Source organism: Hemicordylus capensis, chromosome 5 (genome assembly GCF_027244095.1).
Source record: "Hemicordylus capensis ecotype Gifberg chromosome 5, rHemCap1.1.pri, whole genome shotgun sequence".
Classification (NCBI taxonomy): domain Eukaryota; kingdom Metazoa; phylum Chordata; class Lepidosauria; order Squamata; family Cordylidae; genus Hemicordylus; species Hemicordylus capensis.
Window position 1 is genome coordinate 64,959,372 of NC_069661.1, and position 27,270 is coordinate 64,986,641.

Consider the following 27,270-nt stretch of genomic DNA (forward strand, 5'->3'; position numbering starts at 1 on the left):
ATAAAGCGTAATCAGGGTAAATCTATTTTACAGTAAACTGTAGCACATTTTTAGATGCAAAGCAGCTCAAACCAATAGCCAGCCTGACCTGGAATGGGGGGAGGGGTCTTTTTCTAGCCCTAACTATGGTATTAAATACTAATAAGATGCATCAATTAAGCCAAAAGAGTTTAAGTAAAATTTCATCTGGCAAACTCCATAGAAGACTATACATGTATTCCCTTGGCTATCTAAGTATTATTTAGGGCAATTTAACTAAAACAAACCGTAATATTTTTGAGGAATATGAATAATATGTTCCAATCGGGCTTTCATCTATTACATACTTACTTATGGACTAAAATTGATATTATGAACAAATTACAAAGATTCCATGATATACAAAGTTGCTACCCTCAAGGTAACTTAAGTAGGTGCAGTAACTTAAAAGAAAAATTAAACAGGACTTACTTCCAAGTATGTAAGCTAGGATCAATATCCTATAATTCTAATGAAATAAAGGATAAAGACAGACATACAGGAAATGCTTTAGAACTCTGTTGTTAAAGCTACCTCCAATGAGGTAATGAGATGGAATATACTTGTAATAAGTTTTACTCTTATTTAAAACATTTGAAATTGCAAACAGCTACTGACTGAGCGCCGACGACTGTGTTGTAATACATACACTATCAAACTGTATTTAAATTTTCACCAACAGCTGCTTATGAGAATAAAAATTCATGGATTATCTTTTCCTGCAAAGAAGTTATAATTGTAATAGATTGGTATGTTGTCATGCATTCATCAATGATCTAAATTTCCAGTTCCTTAAGTATTAAAGAAGGAACTTTAACAAATACAAATAAATGTGGCAAATAAACAAGAGTCAAACTGTGTGTGTGCGTGTGTGTGTGTGTTTATAATTTTTTTTCATGGGGGTCCCCCTACCAAAATTTCAAACAAATATAAATTCCAGAAGAAAACCACAAAGATATCCAACACTTTTCTTTTTTCTTTTTAAAGAGGGACTGAAACCATCATAGCAGAGTTATGATAACTTAAAGGCCTGCAGCTAGATACTTTGGTTTTATGAACAAGAGGATAACAATATTAACACTTACCCGTCTGCGGCAGAAAGGGAGACCTTGAGCAATGATGCTGATGCTAAATATCTTCATCACAGTTTGGTGTGGCAAAGGCTCTTTTGCACTTGGAAGATCAACAGGAACCAAGCCATGATTTATGGAAACTTTCCCAGTTTTTGACATTGTACAGTTCTCACTTGGTCCAGAATTATATGCAGTGAAAAGGCATTACTAAAAAGCTTAATGAAAATTGGTATCTTGTGTAATTGAAGTTTTTGCACTAGGGATTCAGCTTCCCAAGGCCTGCTTTGCCTTTGTCTCTCAATCTTCTCAATCTTCCCTACCAAGTGTCTTGACCTGTCTGCTGCTTAGTGAAGTGCAAGCTATCCTAGTAGAGACCAGAATTATAAACGACTATGCCGACAGACTGTCCCTGCCAATCAAATAGCAATTGGCCCACCCATGCAGTATCACTAACACATACACGGTCTAAATAGGTGACATGACTTTTTTTTGCTTGTTTTTAAAAAGTCAATTGCTTAGAGCTAAAATAGTAAAGCTTTAAACTGGGGTCAAACTTACAAGTTATAGTAAACTGATTTTGACTGGAATTTTTTTTAAGACATGAGGAGACAGAGCTTTAACATCTTCAGTTAGAACAGTATGAAGAACAAAGGATATCTTGAAACAGTAAGTAGTTTTAATCATGTAAACCATACATGAATTCAGCCTTACAGTGTATAAAGTTAACAGAATACAGCATCATCATGTGTGTCAAAGTCTGTGTGTGTCTTGGTCATGCTCAGTGTGATCCCTATATGAGAAGCAAACTGTCATGACAGCAAAAGCTGCAGCCATTCAGATAAAGTGGAGAAGTGGACTCCCTGTTTTAGGGTTGGACAATTTAGCTAGTCTCCCACTGTTACAACATTCACATGAAGATGCAATTTCTATGGCAGTACTGAGAGAGAGGCTGATAGTTTTAGAGGGCTGCAATTATTGTACTTTATTTTGAAAACAACACTGAAACAATTATATTGTTAGACCTACTGAAATATTGGTTCTATCCTTCAGCAAATCACAATCACTTAATTCTGACAAGACAAAACTAAAACCCTGACTAATCCAAGTGAATTTAAAAAAAGAAAAAGACTAAAGTGACAGATCTCCACATTAGCAGGAAGATGATACTGTACATGTAAAGGCAATGGGTGTATAAGCCATTAAAGCAGCAGTTTCAGGATTGGAGCCAAAACTTTGCATTCATCCTCTAAGTTTTTACCACAGAGTGCTATATGAAGTACAGACCCATAGGCTTGAAAGTTGTTCATGCTCACATAATCTGGGAAAAGATGAAGAAGCAGGAAAAAAAAGCCCTTGATAAAAAGAAAAGGAGAGGTTAAGCTAGTAGCAGACAGTATAACAGAAGGAGAGATTAATGATCCAGGAAAGGCTTTGCAAAAAATGAGATTTAAATTGACCCAGCATAACTATCAAGTTATCAAGTATGACTGGAGATTATTGCTTAGTATGGAAACTCACTCTGAAAGCATTTATTTTAGTACTTTTATTATTCTAGTTTATAATCCACTTTCCTGAACTAGGTAGTAGCCTCTGGCACTTCATTACCATGGCTTAGAGCAATGTTTCTCAACATTTTTGCAGTCATGGACAGGAATATTATTCATGAGCAGCTTCCCGGACCAGTAGTTAGTTAGGGAGTCACCCCCCTTACCCCCAAGCTTGCCCTTAGGCACCCCCCAAAAAAAATTTTGGGCCAGAGGGGACCTCCACCACTGGGAGCTCTCCGGATCTCATTTGTAAGGAGCCTTTGCTGCTGGATAATGTTCATTTTGAGGAAGCAAAATGAATGTTATCCAGCAGCAAGGGCAGCTTGGAAATGAGCTCTGGAGAGTTCCCGCCAGTCCCTGCTGGCCCAAAATTGTTTTTTTTGGGGGGGGGGGGGATTTAGTCATGCTTCACAGACCAGTGAGGCATGACACCAGTGAGGTATGGCACCAGTCCGCGGACCAGCAGTTGAGAAACACTGGCTTAGAGGAATGACATCCTCAAGTCCCAATATATAAATACCCATAAATATTAATTAGGAACATTTGTGTGCACCTTTCTGCTGAATCATAAGAGTTTAGCAACTCCACAACTAAAAGGAGCTTCATAGGCTGCCTATTAGTGTAGTAATCCATCTGGTAATATCAACATCAATTCAGTACTTTTTGCAGTTTGTACTGGGATGCTTAGAACTGACCAAATTACAAAGGGAATTGATTCACATTAACTTGCCAAATGGAGTTGCCCTACATAGTTGAATATGGACAACATGGCTACATAAATTGACCCCCTAAGCGTTTCAAATTACTCCCAAGTGTGACCTGAGAGGAAGGTCAGGGGAGAGCATAACATTGGCTCCCATGGAGACCACCTCTGGCCTATGATGACTGTTGGGGCAACCTCTCTGCCACCTACCCAGGAATACTGAAAGACCTGTGTGACATGAGAAGAAGGCAAGAAAGGAGGCATCCAGGCGGGTAAGCTCTTCTCTTCAGCTCCTGAAAAGACCAACAGCTTGAGACCTTTTATTAACCTTATGTAATTTGCTTAGCCAACTAATGGCGCAGCGGGGAAACGCTTGACTAACAAGCAGAAGGTTGCTGGTTAAGATCCCTGCTGGTACTATATCTGGCAGCAGCAATATAGGAAGGCATCATCTCATACTGAGCAGGAGGCGGCAATAGTAAACCCCTCCTGTAATCTACTAAAAGAAAACCACAGGGCACTGTGGACGTCAGGAGTCGAAATCGACTTGACAGCACACTTTACCTTTAATATTGTAAACCACTTTGGGTGCCTTTGTCAAGGCAGAAAGGTGGTATAAAACTGTAACAAATAATAAATAAGTTATACTAGCTCAACTTTTTTTTATACTGAATTCTAATGTTATGGTGTAACTGAGATACCAAGAAGAATAGGCAAGATTAGGTGAAATGATGATTAAGGAGCTGATCTTAATAAGATCAAGCACCTTAAACACTGCAGTGCTTCCAAGGCAAGAAAAGTTGTTCTGTAGAAAATTTCATCCTCCACTCAAAAAGCAGAATGATCTTGTCATTAACATACATTTAAGCATAGCATTAAACATTTATTAGAACACAACAGGCCTTGACAAATTTCTGTTGGATCTAGAAGCCCGTCAAAAAAAATGTAGGAGCTAGACAGTGGACACTTGACAAAGTTACCGGAATTAGTGCCCGACTCTCTGGCGGGGAGGGTAAGTGGATTTCTCATCATTCCCTTTAGAACAGAAATAGGGTTGCCTGGGACACACAGATTTTATTAAGTACTTGTACATCTGAACAGCCTCATCTAGGCAGCACAGTTGAATTTCTAGAGACCCATGACTCTCTAACACCTGGGATTTGTTAAGCCTGGAAAACAATATTTACTTGGAACATGAGGGAGATTGTTACAGTACAAGTTAGTCAAAACCTTTCTAGCTAAGCTGCAGCCAATGATGTGTTTTCCATCAGCACAGAAACAAACACAAGCAATAGGTATTTGGTAAGGAAAGAACGATGTAAAAACACTAACAGCCATAGGATTTGAGAGGACAAGAAGTCATGGATAAAGGCTTTAGGAAAAAGAGTAAATGAAAAGATGACTGTTTTCAGGAAAGAAGTTTAATGGTCTGTTTTCCAGTGTTTCACAAATGAGATACAAGCATCCATACCTGACTTTACAGGCATGGAAGGAGCCTCCTCTCAACAATTAGATTTTTCATTCCAGTCAGCCTGGTTTATGTTTGCCAACAGGATAGACCTGCATAGCAAGGGTGCAAAAAGGGCACAGAAGAAAAGCTCTCTTTTCATCATATGTTGCTCTATATGGCCACCTTTACACTAAACAGATTTATCACAATTTATCTAGGAGTGTATAAAAGGGGGGGGGGGGAGCACAAAGACAGAAGAACAGTTAGTGAATTATCTCTGAAGGAATTGTTGCTTGCTGTTGAAACTTCAACTTCAGTGATGAAGAAAATTGATTTTTTACTGGCAGTGTGCTAAATGTTTCTTTATAGTAGAAAGTAGTACTAGCAGAACACATTACCTGCAATCAGACAAGGGCCAAAAGATCTTAGATACTATCAGATCTTAGATACTATCAACTGGTGATTATCTGCTTTCAAATGGATTTGTGAGCACTAAAATGTTTGATAGTGTTTACATTAATTTCTTATTTATTTATTACAGACATTTCCCAAAGTAAATATATCACATCTGCTAAGACACAAAATTTAGGGGTGAACAATTTTCACAAAGTGTGCTGTCAAGTCAATTCTAATTCCTGGAGCCCACAGAGCCCTGTGGTTTTCTTTTGGTAGAATACAGGAGGGGTTTACCATTGCTTTCTCCCGCGCAGTATGAGATGATGCCTTTCAGCATCTTCCTGTATCGCTGCTGCCCAATATAGTACCAGCAGGGATTCAAACCAGCAACCTTCTGCTTGTTAGTCAAGCATTTCCCTGCTATGCCACTTATCACATCTGCTAAGATACAAATTTAGGGGTGAACAATTTTCACAACCATAGATAGCAACAAACATCTGCCATCTCAGATTCAAACTTATCTTCAAAATAAAAAAGGTTAAGCAAGTTACTTTTTAAGATAAGATGTGGCATTTTATCACAGAAGAGCTTTAGAAGCCACATGCTCACAAGCTGCACCACATTTTACTTAATTTAACACAGCTGTGAGATTTATCATGTAGAGGTTTATCATACAAACATGAATGTGCCTCTTTTACTTTACCTTTACTTTTCAGTCGTCCTCCAGATGCCTCTGGGAAGCCCACAGGCAAGAGGCGAGGGCATGTTCTCTCTCCTGCTGTGGCTCCACTGCACTTGGTGTTCAGAGGCATCTTGCCTCTGAGGCTTGAGGTGGCCTGTAGCCACCAGACTAGTAGCCATTGATAGACTGTCCTCCATTAATGTATCTGAGCTCTTCTTAAAGCCATCCAGGCTGTTGGCTGTCACCATATCTTGTGGCAGAGAATTCCATAGGTTAATTATGCATTGTGTGAAAAAGTACTTCCTTTTTTCGGTCCTAAATTTCTCAGCAATCAGTTTCATAGGATGACCCGACCCCTGGCTATTGTATTATGCGAGAAGGAGGAAAGTATCTGGTGGGTTCTTCAGTTTTTATATTTCTCAGTTTTTAGCATTTTATTAACAATTTAATTTGAAACTGTGTGGCTTTAGCCTGGTCTTAACTTGTTTAACTTTACTCTTATTTTGCATTGCATCTATTTTATTAATGTTGTGAGTCGCCCCAAGCACTAGGGTACTGGAGGGGCAGGTTATAAATATCTTTAATATTATTTATCATCATCATCATCATCATCATCAATAGTTTCTCTCTATTTCACTCTCTCCACACCATGCATCATTTTATAAGCCTCTATCATATCTCCCTTCAGTCTTTTTTCTAAACTAAAAAGCCCCAGGTGTTATAGCCTTGCCTTATAGGGAAGGTGCTCTAGGCCCCTGATCATCTTGGTGGCCCTCTTTGTACTTCTTCCAGTTCTATAATGTACTTTCTGAGGTAGGTGACCGGAACTGTAGACAGTATTCCAAATGTGGCTGCACCACAGATTTGTATAGGAGCATTATGATATTAGCAGTTTTATTTTCAATCCCCTTCCTAATGATTCCTTCCCATGATAGCCTCAAAGGGGAGGTGCTGCTGCTACAATATACCTGGTACAGCAGTACATGGGTGGCAAGGGAAGGGGAAAAGTTGCAACACAGTCTAAACCTTCCACACACTGATATCCATACATGTATAATGGTGTACTTCAAGGAAAGCAGAGATCATTAATAGAAAACTTGGTAAATATATTATGTATACTAAAAAGGCATGCACTTTTTTTGTTTCCCTACAATCCCACAGCTCTCCTGACTTCTGGCTCACTTCCCCTACCTGTTTTTAAATTAGCATTTCAAGAGCATTTGTCTTCACTCTTACATTAAATATTTCAGGAAGTATTTCAGATATGTAATACAAACCCAGCTGCATCATCTTGCATTCTGCAAACATTCTAAAAATGTCAACCCAATCTTTATCGGCTATAGCATGATTTATCTGATGATTAAGTTCAACTCTTTGGTCGTCTCAGGATAGTACCAGCTGTTAAAGAAACATGCAGCTGCTCTTCAAGAATTTAGTTGCTGATTGCGTTTTTGTGCTCTAGTACTGTACACCTTTTAAATAAGTATTAGAATAATAGATACTATAAAGCAGGGGAACAAATAATATTTTTAATTATTTGCTACATGCTAGGAAATGAAGTTACATTTATATATTTACATGATGATTCATCAACAAGGTGCTTTACAATGGCTTTAGTTTGTTCTCTCAATCATCTTATGATATTCACTTAAGAAACTGATAGCAGAGACTTCGAGGATTATGACTTTCCCTTGGTCAATTTATGGCTCAGCTGCAATTTGAATCCAAGTCCAGGTTTCTATACAATGAAATAGACTGTTCACATTTTATCTGTGTGAAAACAAACCTATTTTATCATTCTATGTAAACAGCTTTGAGGACTTTGGTTAAAGGTAGTATATAAAATGTTAATAACAGTTCTCAATAGTAAGTTACATAAACTAGAATACCACATAATATTACCAAATTTCACCCCCTACCTGAACTAACTATAAAAAGCCCCTGCAGAAGACCTTCATAAGAGAAAAGAAAACCCAAACCGTTGGCAGGGGATGTGGTGGGGAGAAAGATCTTGTGCTAGCTTGCTGTCACATGCATGTTAACATCAGTGGATTTTAATGGCCACAAATAAAAAGAACTGTATTATGCACTTGTTTAAACAAGTTTATAAAAACTTGTTTAAACACCACCAGCACCATGGCAAGTTTACTCACTTTACAGTAGCCATTTTTGGTATCTGAAAACATGTTTTATGTATTTAAAAATATTTGCAAAATATATAACCTAGCTAATGAAAAGCAACCAATTGTTACATGGCATTCACATGGTAGTGGCAGTTTAAGCTGCATAATCCTGTTCAGCTGGCAATAGCATACTGAAAAGAGTGTGAGGTTATTAATAATAACTCAAAATATGCAAAGTAAAGAATGCACGAACAGTAGAAAAAAGCAGGTAGGGCTGCGCCAGGATGAAATTCCTTGCCAGTCTTGTTTGTTCTTATGTGCTCTATTGGGCCCAACAAATGTGAGAAAGATTTGTATATAAAATGGATATAGTTACATCATAATACATCATAATTAAGTTTACAAAGACTTGGCTGAAGAGAGCCACTGAGTGGTATCCCCTGCTAAATGAGCAAAGAGGCACCTTTTAAAGTGGTGATTCTCTTATATTTAGCAGAGGGAGAGCCATTGTTCCTATCCAACCCCAACACAGCAACCCTCCAGTGGTTGTTGCTGGCAATGTTCTCTCTAATTTTTTTCATCTGTGTGCAGAATAAGTTTTCTTCTGGATGGCAGTATCAAGGCAGTGTGTGCACATGTGCATTCAGAAGGGGGACTTCCCGATTCAACCTGAGTGGGATCTAAAATTAACTGAGCAGATATCAAAAAATGTGTGAGCGCATACACATGCACACACCTTAGGAGAGAACACCGGTTGCTGGTGTCCATCTTATATTCCTTTTTTGATTGCGAGCCCTTTTGGACAGTGAACTCTCATTTGTTTTTCTGTCAACTGTTTTGTGCACTTTGTTGAAAAGCAGTATATAAATAACCACAGCAGCAGTAGCACTATTGGCTTAAGCAAATCCTATCTGCAGGCCCATCCTTAGGGAGGATGACTGCTCTGAGCCCCATACTTGGACAGGCCCCCTGCTGCTTCTCACTGCACTGCCCCCTCGGACTGTAGGTGCAGCAGCTCTTCTGGGTGTTCCCTACCCCACCACACTGAAACACAGAATAAGCTGTAGGATTGTTGTTTTCCTGGATCCTGGCTACCTGCACAAGTGCTGCCTCTGCAGCTGGCCAGGGAAAAGCGCCATCTCCGCCACTGCAGCACCAGTGGCTGTGGTGAGCCCGGATCGCTGGGTTTGATGTTCCCCACCCAAGCCGTAGCAGAGAGCACGCTGGCACAGCATGTGAGCAAGCAGCAGGTGACACAAGCAGCACACATGTGTCGCCTCCAGTCTCGTAACTGCTACATGTGATCTCTGCTACAGTTTAACTGGGCAAAGAGGCACCTTTTTAACGTGGTGATTCTCTTTATTTAGCAAGTGGAGAGTAACTGGCCCTATCCACCCCCAGCACAGTACCTCCAGTGACTGTTGCTGGTGTCTATCTTGTGTTTTTTTAGATTGTGAGCCCTTTGGGGACAGGGAGCCATCTTGTTTATTCATTTGGTGTTTCTCTATGTAAATGGCTTTGGAAACTTTTGTTGAAAAGCAGAATATACATATTTGTTGTTTGATGTTTGTTTTGATGAAAAGAGAAAGGAAAGAAAACACCACCTTTGGCAGGTTGAAGCAAGGAGCAGGTGTTGGTGGTGTTAAGCAGTAAATTTTCAGCAGTGAGGCAAATGGACAGATTGAAGGGCTAGGGGGAGCGGGGGAGAAGGGCTTGGGTATAGAGCTGTCCAGTGCATAAGATGCCTGCTGGAAGCCAGGGACAAGGGGAGAGGTCCAGGGGCAGATCACTGAAGCTGGGCAGCAGTGTTTCCTAAGGCATACACACATGGGCGGAACTACCATTAGGCAAGGGGACACAGTTGTCTGGGGGCCCCACTGCCTGGAGGGGCCCCCCAGAGACACCTCACATGACTCCCCATTGCCCCCTGCCCAGCCCCAAGGCCCCTCAGCCACTTGCCCTGTTCACCCTCTCTCCTGCTTGTCCTCCTGGCCGGCAATCGAAGCAGGGGACAAGCTGCTAGGAGCTCCTTTTCTCCCTGCCTCTCACTTGATCGGCGGGTGGGTGGGGCTTCCAGGGAGGCCTCCGTGTAGACCTCCGTGAAGCCTGAACTGCAGTAGGCCTGCAGGTCCCAAGCAAGCAAGGAAGGAGGCAGGCAGGTAGAGTGGCCCCTACAGTTCTCTGCAGCAGACCCTCTGCCCAGGCCAGCCCAGCCCAGCATTTGCCAGGTAGAATATGAACTCCTTTTTGTGATTAACCCTCCCCTCCCCGATATATAGAGATCTGCTTGCCATAGGGCTTTGATATGGAGGGGAGGGAAGACTGAGAAGTCTCTGAATATTTAATTTAAAACAACTTGGAAAACTTGTTGGCTAAAAAAAAACACAACTATCTAAAAAGTCCTATGAGTGGCTTGTTTCATGGCAGAAAATTACAAATACTTCTGGAACAAACAATATTATATTTTATTAATTCAGTCATTCATTTATAAATGCACTTATGTTCAAGTTATTTTGCAGCCCAGAAGGTCTGAGTGAGAACTGTGAAGCATGTGTGGTGCTTTTATTTTATTTTTCTTGCGTGTGAACTGCTCCCCAATAACTCACAGGGACTTCAGGGTACATCTGGCCAACATGTGAGTGCAGCACGTCCATTCCACAGGAGATGTGTGTTAAAGGGCTTTAAAAGCCCCGTGTGAAAAACCTCCTGGAATCAAACTTTACTGAATTTGTTCTGAATTCTGAGAAAACATACATAGGCTCAAACTGCATGGTTGAAAGTCTCCTCTGCTCATCTATAGCAAGGGGGCCATTTTAATAATTAGTGTTTCTAGTGTGTTCTAGGCATTAAAAGTAGCACAAATATATAGTATTCAATGTATATCACTATATATACTGTATAGTATGTGTGTATGTATGTATGTATATATATATATATATATATAGAGAGAGAGAGAGAGAGAGAGAGAGAGAGAGAGAGAGAGAGAAGAGAGAGAGAGAGAGAGAGAGAGAATTCAGTGAAATGTATTTCCAGGCAGCATACTTATTTCCTATATCGCTGCTGCCCAATATAGTACCATTGGGGATTCAAACTGGCAACCTTCAGCTTGTTAGTCAAGGATTCCCCTGCTGCGCCACTTAAGGTGACCGGGGGTGGGGGGTGGGGATAGAGGAAGGCAATCCTGAAACAAGGGTTTAAACACAGGGGTGGCCATTGTGGAGGCAAAGATAGGGTGGAAAAGAAAGGCTTGGGTGGTCTTGGTCATACACTGAGATGTGCTCAAGGATTGGAAGCACTATTCTTAAGTAATTATAGTACAGTGCATCTTTAGATCATTCATAACATTTTGCATTATCTTGTGGCAGTCTTATAACAGCCCTGTAGGCAAGATTCCATATTTCAGATGGGTTGAGCCTGAAACTTGCTTGTCTAAGGTCAACATCCTAGACAAGGCAAAGAGTTCAACTCAGGGGCTTAATTGATAATAAGACGGCTAAGTCTGCTTAGCCACTGCTCTACAACAGCTATTTAGTACAAACTTGTTTATCTTTAAAATAAATGTGAACATTGTCACTTTAGAAAGATCAAGCATAAATTATAAAAGCATAAATGATAAAAACAAAAACAAATTTTTTAAAAATCAGATGGAATAAAACACATTAAAAAGCCAGACTACACCACCCAGTAGAAGATCATAAAAATGCATCATTGTACAGCATCCTATCCACCTCATCCCAGAAAGGCTCTCTTATATAAAATTATCTTTAACCATTCTTACAAATGTGAATTCATGCACATACTGCCCTGGTTCAGGCTATCATCTGGTTTAGATTACTGGGAACGAGCATGGTTTTGAACCAATCACAGTTCTCCATTATGTTTCAATTTGGGGAACAGGATCAAGCTGTATTCTTGTCTCTTAACAAAACACAATGGTAAACAAAACGAATTTCACTGCACAAAGTGTAGTGTAGATTCAGGTTTTGCTGAATCGTACCCATTTTTCTTCATGTTATTCCTGCTTTTGTGACAAAAGCAAAGTAATGCTTTTTCGCGTTTCACTGTCAGTTTTAAAGACAGGAGCAACTATAAGATCTGGGTTCTTGTCCAATATATTCAACTAGTAAGTGAGGCCTGTTGATTGGGCAAAGTCATTTTGCTTCGTTTGCACTGATAGAGGAATTAAATTTAACAGGAGAAGCTCGATATTCATGTATCCTGCATCAGTGGATTTGCATATCTGTAGCAACGTTGCTTCTAAGACGTGTGGCTGCGTGCCTGCTCACAAAATTTCATTGCCCAGCGCAGAGGATCTCAACATCCGCACAGTTTCACACTGTACTCCAATGGCTGCTTAAAATGCTGGCAGTCCCCCCCACCCCCACGTTAGACCTTGCTGTGGCCAGAGCAGGGGAAATCGGCTTTCTTGTGCAAGCGAGAGAGCAGGTTCTCCCACTTTGACCTCAGCAAAGGGCTACTGAAAGTCTTTGCCTCCTCCTGGAGTGGCTGGCAGCCTCTCTCTGGGTTCCAGGAGCCTCCAGCTGCAAGAAAAGCACCTGCGGTGCTGGCTGCCTGTAAGATCCCTCCTGCCTTCACTGGAGCCCAGAGAGTGGCTGCCAGCCAGTCCGAGAGGAGGCGTAGGTTTGCAGGCACGTGTGTACTCTATACCCAGCCCGCACCACCTTCGGCAACTTTCTAATTAACTGATTAAATAACACATTCCTCCAATATTTGGCTAGAAGCATTGAAGAGGGAGAGCTGAGATGAAAAAAAGTCTGTCCCCCCTGCCCCGCTCCACGGCCATGCTCAACTCTGAGCCACCCTCAAGAGTTCACTGGGGATGCACAAGGGTAAATACCAAACTAGGAAATAGGCAGGGAACGGAGTGAATGGCAGGGACGGACTGGGGGCACTGAGAGGACAGTGGAACGTATGTGGGAAGAGCGCCGGGTTTTGAGCAGAATAGGTAATTAATGGAGTTGGGGCGCAGGGCAGGTAAGGCACACCAGGAATATGCCCTGTTGCCCTGTGGGCCAGTCTGAGCCTGGTGAATGGACAGTACAACGAACAGATGGCAGGGAGTGGAGAAAGCAGCCAGAGGTGGTGGGCTGGCTGGCTCTGATGTTTTCAGCTAGGGGAAGCCTTGTGAGCAGCTTCCCTTCCCTTCTGCCTCCCCCCATCCCTGGCTCCCTACAGGCTTCCTTATCCAATGGGAAAGCCAGGGGAGGGTCTTCTGCCGGGAGCTCCAGTGCACCAGCACTGGGAGAGAGAACAAGGGAGAGAGAATGTGTGCACTACAATAAGCCAGTATAAAGCTTTGAAGAAGCCAGAAGGAGAGGTCAAGGGAGTGCTGAGGAGGAGAGGGGACAAGACACTGTGTGTGCGCATGCGTAGACTGTAGAGGGCGATGTATGAGAAGGGAAGGGAAGAAGTGTATCAGAGGGAGTGTGTGGGGGGGGGAGGGAGGTGTGTGGATGGGAAGGAAAGGAGTGAGTAAGTGTGTGTGTTATGGAGAGGAGAGCTGGTCTTGTGGTAGCAATCATGACTTGTCTCCTTAGCTAAGCAGGGTCCACCATGGTTGCATATGAAAGGGGGACTAGAAGGGTGAGAACTGTAAGATATTCCCCTCAGGGGATGGAGCCGCTCTGGGAATAGCTGAAGGTTTCAAGTTCCCTCCCTGGCTTCTCCAAGATAGGATGAGAGAGATTCCTGCCTGCAACCTTGAAGAATCCGCTGCCAGTCTGTGAAGACAATACTCAGTTAGATAGACCAATGGTCTGACTCAGTATATGACAGAGGGGGGTGTGTGTGTGTGTGTGAGAGAGAGGGGGGGAGGGAGAGAGAGGGAGGGAGGGGGAAGGGAGAGAGAGGGAGGGAGGGGGAAGGGAGAGAGAGAAAGAGAGAGGGGGGGTAGGAAAGGAGTGTATCAGAGGGACTCATGTGTGTACAAACCATGTTCTTTATCTCTCTGGAAACTATTGCCCAAAATCACAGACTAAAGGCTGGTTAAGAGTAGCTTTAAGGGGGCTTACTCCCAAAGTAATTGTGCACAGAACTGCAGCCCCAAGTACTAGAAATGAAGCAGCTTTCAGTGCCATTCCAGTTCGTTTCTTCTGGAGATCGCCCCTGTAAGTTTCTTTAATGGACCAAGCACTTTGCTTACTTGAGTCACCAACAGAAGCTATTACTCTTATAGATTCAGGAAAGACCCTTAGGGATATTTTATATGAAAGTAAGTTCCCCTATATCGGCGAAGTCTTCATTTGAGGAATTCAGATTTACTGTTACCTAAAGCCAAGCATTTCGCTGCAGTGAAGCTGTGTTTTACATCCCTCTCACTGCTGGTATTTAGCTAGCTACAGGTATAGCAGAAGAGTAAGTGAATCTGCGTTCTTTCCATTTCTCTCTTTCACCTGTCTATAATGAAAATTTTCACCAAAATCATGGAGCAACTTCCCAACTATTCCCAAGCCATCACCTGAACTATCTGAGCCATTTTGTTCACACAGGGCGATCCTGCCTCACTGCAGGGATTCCTGAAACCTCCAGATCCCATCTAGGATTCTATGCAATTAAGTATGCTGGGTAGGGATTTACCCTCAAGGGTGTAGTGCTCAAATTGTAGTACTATAGTAATCTCAGTCAGTGCACTGTGACCATGAATGATCCAGTCTTCTTAAAGCCAGTATTATTGCTTTTCAACAAGTACAGTTTGCACTTTTAAACTGTTTGTTTCAGAATCAGAATCATTGTGATGCTAATCTAAATGCATTACATTCTTATCTAAGTGTATGAAAATCTGAATGTATGACATCCTTATCTTGCAAACTTTGTGTTGTATCTATAGTGGCACATAATAATGCACATGCGCCACTTGATAATGCCATTCAGAACAAAACTCATTCTGTTCACTGATGAAAAAAATTAGGGAAAACACTGATCCGAAGCCAGGTAATGGACATCCAACCTCGGTATACGTGGTGAATTAAAATCCGGGGTGGGGGAGAGAGGGATAAACCTACATATCCATGGGTTGGAGTGGCCAGAAATGACCTCAGAGGTCATTTTGAGGAAAAGGGCCATTTTGTAGCTCATTTTTTAAAAAGAAAAGAAAAAGGGGGAAACACAGTTTTCTGTTGATTTTTGACTCTTGGGGTGCACTGCAGGATTGCTAGGGACCCGTGGATCACGGTAGGGTACCTTACCATGCTTTTTTGGACGTTTTGAGCCACCCCCACCCCAAAGCTAACCTCCGCATTGTCATTGCCCAATTACTCCATATTCGCGGTTTCAGTATCCATGGCACTAGCCAGAAACAGAACCCCCGTGAATACTGAGGTTTTCCTGTATGTAATAGATTTTTAAAAAAAAAAATGGCTTGCAAAACAAGAGACAAAAAAGAGCAATTTGAAATTTGTAGGATTCAATCTAAATGTTATTCATTTAATTGAATGACCATATATGGTGAATGTGAATCTGAGAAAGATCTTCTGCTTCTCTGGGGAATTATGTGGTATTGGGAGTTACAAATCTGATTATGAGTGGTAATATATGTGGAGAACAACAACATTTAAGAGCTGATAGTTATTTTGAGGATTTCTTCTGGTTTAAGTGTAAAGGATATTGCATCCAGCTAATTCTAGTGGCAGGATGGTTCATGCAAAATTTGGTGTCTGTAAGTTGTTGCCAGTTCGAATCCCTGCTGGTATGTTTCCAGACTATGGGAAACACCTATATTGGGCAGCAGCTATATAGGAAGATGCTGAAAGGCATCATCTCATACTGCATGGGAGGAGGCAATGGTAAACCCCCTCTTGTATTCTACCAAAAGAAAACCACAGGGCTCTGTGGGGTCCAGGAGTCAAAATCGACTTGACGGCACACATTACCTTTAAGTCATTAGAAGTTTATTCAAAATATATAATAGATTATTTAACTATAACTATATACTCAGTGGCCACCATCCAACTTTGAGTTAACTTAAGTGTGTCTAAATGCATTGAAAGCAATCAAATTATGTATTGGATGATATTACATAAGTGGAGTACAATGTAATGCCATAAACAGATTGTTTTCTTCCTTTGAAATGAAGGAGCAGTGGGCATTCTGTAAATAATTTGGATGGGTAGTTCTTTCCATCAGGCTGTAATTTTGGCTTAAAATTAGATTTCTCCTTTAAAATGGTTGTAGAAATTTCAGGTTACACATTCACTGTGTATTGTGATGCTGGAGGAAAGAAACATGCTTCATATGACTAGGTAGTAGTAGTAGTAGTAGTAGATGCCTTTCTGCCCATCATTGCCCTGGAAGATAAGCCTTTTAAGTAGAAGGAATCTAACCCACTGAACAATTTGATGCAGAGTTGTTTTCAGCCACCCTTTAAAAGACATACCGTATTTTACGGACTATAAGACGCTATGGACTATAAGACGCACCTTAATTTTAATCCAGTTTTTCAGAGTTTTAACATATTAAACTGTTAAAACATATAAGACGCTCCTGAATTTTGGCGGATGTTTTTCGAGGAAAAAAGTGAGTCTTATAGTCCATAAAATACGGTAGTTGTTTCTCCCCATCCTTTAATGAAGGAGCAAAGATTGCATTACTTCTGCCTCCATGTAAAAGGGTGGAGTGCCTCATTCAAATGATACCTGCCCCTTGCAATAAATGTACAGTTATGTTGGGAATCCAAGTGTCTTCCTTATTTTTATTGCAAGAGAATTCAATTTTGGAATGAAAGTTATGCAAATGTATATGTTTGTGTTTTCCATATAATATATATTAGATTGAAATGCTAGGGGGCCCCAACTCATGCTGTTTCGCCCTCAGCCCTATACCTTCCTAGGGACAGCCCTGCCTATAGGATCTAACACTTGGTCAAGTTGCATTGTATTTCGCTTTGCACTGTTGGTTAGTCTAATATCTTACTTGCTAGGCTCCTGTAAGCCACTGTTGAGTCCCAATCTATTTGGAAATCCCTGTATAAAGAACACTAGCAATGTGAATATTCTATAAATTGGCTTGATCTTCCAGAGTCAAGGATAATCCTACATTCAAACACTGCAAAATATTCCAGTTTGGCCTTCACATTTCTCTATGGTAAAAGGGAAGTGGGAATGAGTCCAACACCTCTCCCAATCTCACAGCAGGGGGAACATCAATGTCTGAACTAGTCCCTAGCAGTGTTCCCTCTAAGGCGTGCACACATGCCTAAGCTCACAAGTTTTTTGATATCCGGTCAGTTGATTTTAGATCATATTCAGGTTGAATCAAGAAGGCCCCATTCTGAATGCATGTGTGCACACACTGCCTTGATACTCCCGCCCAGAACAAAACTCATTCCACACACAGATGAAAATATGAGAGAGAGAGAGAGAGAGAGAGAGAGACAGAGACAGAGAGAGAGAGAGAGAGAACACACTGATCCCTAGGATCTTCATTTTATAGTATTAACCAGCTTCAGAGAAACAAGCGTAAGTGTGACACACTGTTTTCCCACACATTTTAAATAAAAACTATTGTAAGGAAGTAGCAGTATGAATCAGTAGACTGTTTTGCCGTAGTCTAAAAGAAAAGCCAGGTAACCCAATCCAGGAATAATCGAGGAAAGAGGTCTACTTCCTATTCTGCAAACTGATTCAGTTTCCAACTTCACAGATGTTTCAAGTCCATGGATAAATAAGGCGCATTATTGTATGGCGGGGCCCTGCCAGCCTTAATGGTTCCCTCAGTGACCGAAGCCAAAGAGAGCCCAGGCAGGCAGGCGGCCGGGCAGGCGGCTGGGCAGAGCAGCCCAACGAGCGGCCAGCCAAGATCCTGTGGGAGCAATGAGCTGGGCTAGAGAGGTGGGGGTTGCATCAGCTGTAAGGAGGGATTTAAGGCAGGTTTGGCCAGTGATGAGAGGCAGTTGGAGGGCGAGTGGTGGAGGTCTCCAGAGAGAGACTGCCACAGTGACCCCAAGGAGCCTGGAGGACGACGACTAAGGTGAACCAAGCCCCCTCCCCTCAAAAACTCTGAGTCCCTGCCTGGGGGAGGTGAGAAGGAGAAGTAAACAAGAGAATGGCCATGGAGACGAGGCCAGGGTCATGACAATGATTTTTAAAGGTTCTGGTGAAAATACAATCAGAAGGGGAGGTTTTAAATAGCTTTGAAACACATTAAAGAACACTGTAAATAGAATGATAATTATTTCCAGAATCATTACCTTAAGTGGTGCAGCGGGGAAATGCTTGACCAACAAGCATAAGGTTGCCAGTTCGAATCCCCACTGGTATGTTTCCCAGACTATGGGAAACAATTATCAGGCAGCAGCAATATAGGAAGATCTCTGGCAATCTCTGGCTAGCTAGTCAAGTCATTTCCCCATTTTGCCCAATATTAAAGCAGGGTAGACTGGATGCGTTTTTCTCATATTTTATTCATTGTGCTCATATGGTTTCTGTTTTGTGCTAAATTTTCTAAAAGAACTATTGTTTTGAATTGAACTATTTTAAAGTAAAATTTTATTGCTCTGAATTTAAAAATGTATAAGCTTCTGTTTCCCCACCCCATGCCTCGAAGCCTTTCTACCCTACCTAACCTTGAATGAGACAGAGGTTTGGAAGGCTGTTTTAGGAGACACAGCCAGAAAAAATACAAAATCTATTTGGTGGCAGCAGAGAAGCTTCAGATCATGGGGCTGGTTGAGACTGGGCCATGACACATGGTTGCAGCATGGTGGGATCCATGACACAAGGTATGCAAGCAAATATAAAAATTTACCCATTCTTCACTGGTCAAAAACTTACATACAAAAGAGTAACACTGAATCAATATCTTAAAAGTGCCATTCTAAAAACATCTACCAAGAACACTAAAACAATACAGAATATTGCACTGAAGTGTCCAGCTGCACCCTCTAGTGCTCAATGATCTAAAATTAAATTTTGTTTCAAAGCTGAGATATCTACACATATACACAAGACACAGTATCCAAATAATTTTAAACTTTGTTGCAAATGTTATTTCTGTAAAACCATGAAGTGCATGAGAACCTGTGTATCATGAAGCAATATTACTGAACACAAACTGCACCCCGCCCCCTTATGATATCTTGGTAAAGATCTCATTCTCTACCTCTTAAAGACAGCAAGAAGTGTACAAAACTGATCTTTATAACATTCACAATTAGTGATGAAGAACCCACCTATGTATTCAAGAGAGTCAGTTCAGCAGATGGATACAAAACTCTTAAGTTGAGAAAGCAAAATACGGCATAGAACCCAGTCAAACGGCAGAACTGAATGGAGCTCTGTAGAAAAAAATAGCACAACAAAGGGAATACGTCTGTTTCCCCTGCCAGCACTCTTTTTAAAAACGGTCCGGCAGGGCAGCAGTGTACTTCCGTGTCGTCCCATTGCCTTCTCGGACTGGAAGTGACTGGCATGCGTGCACATGTCAGGCGCACATGCAAGTGGTGCGACATGAACAACAAAGGGAATATTTATGAGTCTGCCACAGTACAGCGACAGATCTGAAGTAACTCCACATGCTTTCAGTTAAGAATAAAGTTCATGACCATAACTATCCTGAGCACTATTTCCCCCCTCTAATTTTTACTGGAGCTAATTTTTACTGGAGCTAATTTTTACTGGGAGCCCACGGGTAACACTTTAGAGTAGTGGTGTGCACAGAACCGGTGCCTGCTGGTTCAAAGGTGTGTGGGGGGGATAATTTTCAGGACTGGGAAGGGTGAACAACTTACCCCGCCACACACACACACACACACACACGTTTTCTCCGCCGTCACTCTCTTTAAAAACAGTTCGGCAGGGCAGCAGCGTACCTCCCTGCCACCCCATTGCCTCCTCTGATCAGAAGTACTGTGTGTGTGTGTGTGTGTGCGCGCGCGCGCTCGTCGGGCATGTCACACCACTCATGTGCATGCCCAACATGTGCACGCACGCCGGTCACTTCCAGTCCGAGGAGACATTGGGACGACAGGGAGGTACGCTGCTACCCCACCAGACCGTTTTTAAAGAGAGTGCCGGTGAGGGAAACACGGGGGTGTGGTGGGGTATGTGCACCCTCAACAGTCCTTAGTTACCCCTCCACCTCTGAACCAACTGAACTGCCAATCTTTCAAACCTGTTCAGAGGCCCATAAAAGGGCCTCCAAACAAGTTCGTGCACATCCCTACTTTAGGATGGACCTCCAAGGGGTCCATATGTGCAAAAAGGTTAAGAACCACTTTCTTAATGGTTTTCCTCTCTCTTTGCTCTTATGTTGACACTTTCCCTCCCTCTCTCATACTGCCCAAAGATTACTTCAATTTGATGATTACCCCACATATCAATGGTACAGGAGAATCTCCATATTTGCAGACTCCATATCCACAGTTTAGCATATCCGGTCAGGGAATTGGCACCCAACCCTGGTATATATGGGGGGAAACGGAAACTAAGGGGTTAAATTTTGTGTGTCTGTGGGTGGCCAGAAATTATCTTGAAGGTCATTTCCAGCTGGCATTTTGTGTTTGGGAGGCTCAAAATGGTTCCATTTTAAAATAAAAATCAACAAAAACCACAAATTTCAGCCACTTGGGGGCACAGCTCAAGAAGAACCATAATTTTCAGCCACTTAGGGGCACAGCTCAACTCAAGAAGAACAGCAAAGTATCGTCAGCAGCTTTCCCCCCACATCCCCCCCCCAATTTTGCCAGTTTTTTATGATTTCCCCCGGCCTCCAGGAACCTAACCCCCACAATCCCACTGCACAAATGCTTCCGTATTCACATTTTCCATATCCACGGTAGCAGCAGAGAATGGAACCCCCACTAATACGGAGGTTCTCCTGTATCAAGAACAGATAGCATTCTGGAGAACAATACTACAGGAGTTCCCATGTAATCCTCCTTAATTACATTGCTCCTGGACATAGATGTCCCTGGGGTGGAGTGGGTACCCACCACACTTAAATAGCTTGTTCTCATCAACACCACAGCACTAATTTCAAAATTGGCCTAACTTAGAAGAGGCATTGAATGCTACAAAGGATCTACAGATATCTATATCATTCTGACAGAGCAAAAAGCAAGTTGATGACTCAGCTCAGCAGAGACTGTTCATCACATTTTTTTATTTAAAAAGTTTGAAAAGTGTTAGCTTTCTTTGTAGCAAATGTGCCCCAGGACCCTGATCATTTTGGTCGCCTATTTCTGCAACATTTTGAGCTCTACAATACATTTTTTGCATCATGGCAGCCAGAACTGCATCCAGTATTCCAAGTCTGGTCATACCATAGATTTGTATTAAGGCAGTTTTAATCTCTTTCCTAATTATCCATAGCATGAAGTTCATCTGTTTTTTTTACAGCCGCCACACCCTGAATTGATGTTTTCACTGAGCTATAAACTATGACCCCAGGATTTATCTCCTAATTAGTTAACACCAGTTCAGATCCTAACAATGTATATGTATAATTTGGATTATTTGCCACCAAAGTGCAACACTTTATGCTTATATACACTGATATATACCCATTCACCCAATGCCATTCACCCGGAAGGCCACTCTGCACTCAGAGTGAACCGCCCCCACCCCCACACCACTGCCCGCATCCTCTCCTTTCACAAAGGATAGCAGCCAGCTAATGTACCAATTAGCAGGAAGAAGCTCACAGAGGTGCTTCCTCACCTTTCACAAAAGAGGTTGAGTCAGCAATATGCACCCATTAAACGACTGATCGGATTATTGGACCTTCCATCCATACAGATTTCTTCTTCTCACATCTATGCACTCTGTTTTCAGGACAAAAGCCTTGGCATACCTTGGCAATCCCCACATTGTTACACACAGGAAGAAAGATCAGCAACACTGGAATCCTTGCCGGTTCCACCCAACAGGAAAGGTCGATTGAGATGTGCCCCATTCCATACAAATATGATTTTGGGTATAAGAAGTTCCAATTTCATGATCCAATTGTACCCACTACCTTGGAGTCACCAGTTGCTGTTTGGGCGATTTACTGTTCACAGGCCACCACGCAAGGCTGTGTCCAGAACTTCATGCCACCCTTCAAAATGGCTCTCTTGCCCAGCCTGATCTTCCCAGTCTTCCTTGCTAACATAGGAAGCTGTTCCCAGAGAGGAAGCACCCTCATGGATTCATCTCTCACAACTAACCCCTCCAACCTTCTTGCACCCACCTTTGCCAGAGCTGTCCCCAAGGAACAAGGTCCCTCGGTAGTTCCAGGAGCCTTGTGATCCCTTCATCCAGATCAGGTGATATGAGCATTTGCCCCTCATTGGGTCCAATTCTATCTCTATTCCCCTTTCTTGAATCCAACCACCTCCTCTAAGAAGCCTCTTTCTCTTGACCTCCTGGGTACTTATACAATTAGGAATTTAAGCTAAAACACCTCAATTGCAGTAAATTTATTTTTATTGCTTTAATCACACATTTCTTTCCACTGTACCCCTCCCTACAATAATACTCTCCTTTGATTTTGAAACTTAAATCTTGTCTCAGTCCAATCATTTCCTTGGTCCATAACTTTGCGCAAATTAAATCTGATGTGAAACTGTCCTTTCTGAGGTAATTTTCCCCACGTAAGCCCAAACACAGATTTAGGGGTGTTCACCAATCATCCCGGGGCAGTTTCATTAACAATGACCTCCCAATTTCTTTCTCCAAGAGACAACAATTACTGTACATTACAAACCAGCATGGGTATGTCCTAACTGTAACAGTACAGATTTTCTTAGATTGCCTGGAAATTATTTCTACAGGAATCTAAGAGAGAGTGACCAACTGGATGCAATGCAAAGAAAACATGTACTTCAAGACACTATCTAGAAAACTTATTGAACAATGTAATTGCAGTCCATTAGAACAAGCAAAATTAGTAAAGTATATGTATGCTTATAGTACAACTACATCTAAAAACGTAAAGTAATTTCATGTAGCACTAACAACTCTGCTTCTCGCATCTTCACATGGGTGACAGCAACAAACTACATGATGGAAACCCATCTGCAAGGCAAGATACATGAGGTGGCTATGCAGAGGCAGTTTATAAAGAGCTTCTTGTGTGACAGCAGTATCCTGAAACAGTCCCCAGTTAGAACAGATATTATAAAAGCTACAAAAAAAAATTTTTTAATGAGTATAACACATTATTTTTATCAAATTGTGGTTAGCAGGTGCCAATCTCTGTGCACTGCTCACTAATTTTTTAGTATGATTTAAATGATCAGACAAAGCTTACATGCTATTGTATGTGAACTTTGTCACAGGTCAGACCTTGAATGGATGTGGATGTTTTCCAAGGAGCTAAGCCAATGAAGTCCAATGTATGGAAGGAATGACAAAGCAAGATTATTCCATACTATCCCTTTAAATACTAGATTGGGTAGAGTTGGTCTCTGCTAATCCCAAGAGCATTTTCTGGTTCAGCTCACTACTTTGATGTGGCTGGAGACTTGTCTTCAGCTGCTCACACCATAGGCCTTACTGTGCTCCACTCTGATTCAAATGGACACATTTAAAACTGTGCTACTACTTCTATGCCACCTAGATCAGATCTCCCTCGCCTGTGTAAACCATTACAGCTCAATAACTGATGTCCTCAAAAACCACACTCCTGACTTCTTACCCATGCTTGCACTTTCCAGGAATAGCATCTGACAAGCATATTTAGGCATAGATGGTGACTGGCTCATTCTCTAACAAACAGCAGCACTTATTATAAGAGGATAAACATTTTTCAGCCTGGAAAGATGATGGAATTAATATTGCCTTTTCAGAAGGAAGAACAAATTGGTCTGGTAAGAACTAATCTGCCTACTTTCCTTTCACTATCATCTTAATTGATAATTACCTTATTTACAAATTAGTCCACTTCATCCACACATCCGCCATCTTGAATTGGGGTGGATGTCATCATCACAAACTATGCTGTTGAGGTGTCCCTATGTGTCATGCACTACAACTGTACCAAATTTGGTTCAAATTGGTTAGACAGTGCACAAGTTATCCCACTTGTGCCTCAACCATTCACGCATGTGCAATTTTGAATGGAGGATGACATCATTAGAAACTATGCTGCTGAGGTGTCCTTATGTGTGACTCACTAAAATTGTACCAAATTTGGTCCAAATTGATTCCAACTTGTGCCTGAAATGTTCATGCATCCGCCATCTTGAATCAAAGTGGATGACATCATTACAAACTATGCCTTTGAGCCATCCCTATGTGTTACTCAATACAACTGTACCAAATTTGGTTCAAATCACTTAGACAGTCCACAAGTTGGCACACTTGTGCTTCAAAGCGTTCATGCCTCTGCCATCTTGAACTGGGGTGAATAACTTTGTCACAAACTATGCCATTGAGGCATCCCTATGTGTCCTTACAGTTGTAGCAAATTTGGTTTATATTGGTAAAGGCATTGCAAAGTTGATAGAGGGAAACACAGACACAGACACAGACAGACAGACACACACACGGACAGACAGACAGACACACACACGGACAGACAGACAGACACACACACGGACAGACAGACAGACACACACACGGACAGACAGACAGACAGACACACACACACGGACAGACAGACAGAGACACACACACACGGACAGACAGAGACAGACACACACACACACGGACAGACAGACAGACAGACAGACACACACACGGACAGACAGACAGACAGACAGACACACACACACACGGACAGACAGACAGACAGACAGACACACACACACACGGACAGACAGACAGACAGACAGACACACACACACACGGACAGACAGACAGACAGACAGACACACACACACGGACAGACAGACAGACACACGGACAGACAGACAGACACACGGACAGACAGACACACACACGGACAGACAGACACACACACGGACACAGAAGGCCGGGTGGTCTCATAAGCTTACTTTCCAAAAATGGGCTTTAAAAAGGCATTTTCTTGTTTACCTGTTAATTTCAGTGAGCACATCACCTCCTGAAACAGATTAAGTAGGTTTTGAGAGAGAAGCTTACAAACTCATTACTTTAAACATGAATTGCACATCTTCTCTCACAAAATCTGGTTAATCCAAGCAATTTAGGGCTAATATGCAGAATATCAACTGTGCACAATTATACAAATTCCTTTGCATTTGCTTTGAAGGGAAAACAGCACAGAGGTTTCTGAAGTGCTGCTTTACTCAATAAGATCCGCACATAGAGGAAAGATAGCAATACTGTAGTGCTTAGTGTTATTAAAGAACAATACAATTATTCTCACAGTAAATTTTTAAAAATACTTGAACACTGATAAAACAACTTCACAGCAAATCAACATAGAAGTACATTATTCTAGTAAATGCATGATCATTTTATATATTTATATGAAATTTTATAGAGAGAGTTTGGGAGCAACTGCCGGATAGGCAAGGATGGAAAGAGACGGCTAGGTCAGCGGGCAGGAAAAGAGCCGCCAGAGGGCGATGAGAGAAAGCAGACTGGGAGGGGGAGAGTGAACTGGGGCTGAAGGGTGGGGGGAGAATGGACTGGAGCTGAAGATGAAATGAAGATGGAGGGGGAGAGACAGGGAGAACTAGGGGAGAAGATGCTCTGCGACAGATAAGCTAGTTTAAATTATTACTCTCCATGCTTCAGTGCTTTACTTAAAATAATTTAAAGTTACTCACTTTTGACTTTATGTAGAACGGAGATGACTGTTGATGTATTGCTAAGTCCATTATACTATTTGAATTTGTGACACTATTACTATTAGCATGTTCATCATCTCTGCTGCTTTCATCAGACTGATCAAAATCATCACTGTCCTGGTCCATATCTTCCTCTTCCTCCATCTCCTCCTCATCTTGTTCACCAACGTGTTCATCATCTTCCTCTTCTTCTTGATTACCAGAGTATTCTTCATCCACTGCAATAAACCTGTTGTTGTTTTCTTCTAATTGTTCCTGATGTTCATTTCTGTGGCAGAGTCCAGCCTCCCCTCCACCTATTTCCCCATTCCTTGCAACGTGAGCCTCCTCTTGCTGCCGTAACTGCTGCTGCTGTTCTTCCTCTACAACTCGATTCATCTGCTCTTCATCCACCTGGCTTGAGGAAGCATTACCTCGAACAGACCCACCAGTTCGTCGTCTCTTGCTGCCGACAGACAGCAGTTCCTGATTCATTTCCAAAAGCCAGCTTGCTACTTCTTGGACCTTTGCTAGACTATCTGAAGATGCAAATGTTTTCACATTCTAAGGAGAGAAAAAGAAGCAGAGAATAATGACAAGGATTGTACACTATTATCTCAGTTATTTATACAAAGGTAGATTTCAACTCTTTCTCTGGCCCAAGACACTTCTGAGCAAACCATGGCAGAATTATTTTGAATCTGAAAAAATTGTATGGTCATTCCAATTTCAAATTAATCCTGATGTATTTTATAATAAGTAATCAGTTTTATAATTTTGGGTTAATCTGCACACCAAGACAGAAGAGAGAACATGAACCTCAAATACCCCCTCCTCCAGGGCTGTCCTTAGTGCATGGCAAGCAGGGTGACTGCCCCAGGACCCGCTCCTTTAACCACCATTAGAATTAAATGGAAGGGGGCCCTGCACTGGCTGATTTGTCCTGGGCCCTGCATCCCACCAGGGCTCTCTTAAGGACAGCCCTGCCCTCCCCAATAACTATAATAAAGCTTTTGTGATCCATGAATTTTAAATAAGGCATCCCGGACAGTGCCAATTTTAAAGGAAGTAATACAGATAGTAAAATGTATTGCTTATATCAAGTTACTTCTAAACATCTATTTCTTTCATAACTGGTTGCAAACAATGTGTACTCCACTATTACATTAATTATTTCTTTTGACAATTGTCTTAGGCAACATACTTGTGAGCATGGTTAATTCCAGCCTGAAAATTTGGGAAAGATTTTCAGATTAAACCAACTAGTTTAAAAATAACAAAGCATTTAGATACTCTGAGTACAGAGGCTGCAAAAAAACAAAAACAAAATATTTTTAAAATCTTTAAAATTCTCCTTTTAAAAAGGAGAAAAGAAAGATTAAAGGTATTATTGGGCTTGAAAGTGTTTGCAAAATCTCCATTTTTTAAAATACAGTGGGTGCCATCACCCTACTGCAGATAAGTGAATGTGCTGGCAGAAACCAGCTTTCCTTGCATCCCAGTTACTTTGCCAAAAGAAAAAACTGGCAACAAAAGGGGGGAATTCACATGCAACGCTGAAGCATATGTGTGAAGCTCTCATGCAT

The 27,270-nt window shown here is 41.8% G+C and overlaps 1 protein-coding gene across 7 annotated transcripts in view; it reads right to left on the minus strand.

The window, feature by feature from the left end:
* FBXW7 (F-box and WD repeat domain containing 7) overlaps positions 1-27,270 on the minus strand; it is a 223,751-nt gene that overhangs the window by 104,539 nt on the left and 91,942 nt on the right. For 4 of the 7 annotated variants that reach the window (XM_053253806.1, XM_053253807.1, XM_053253808.1 and 1 more), the window contains one exon: positions 25,685-26,248. In XM_053253806.1, the coding sequence (XP_053109781.1) occupies positions 25,685-26,179 (495 nt within the window). In that variant the 5' untranslated portion in view covers positions 26,180-26,248. Of the gene's footprint in view, positions 1-7,439; positions 7,640-19,177; positions 19,283-25,684; positions 26,249-27,270 lie in introns of those variants that run through there. The other 3 variants (XM_053253812.1, XM_053253811.1, XM_053253810.1) reach the window with 3 other exon arrangements.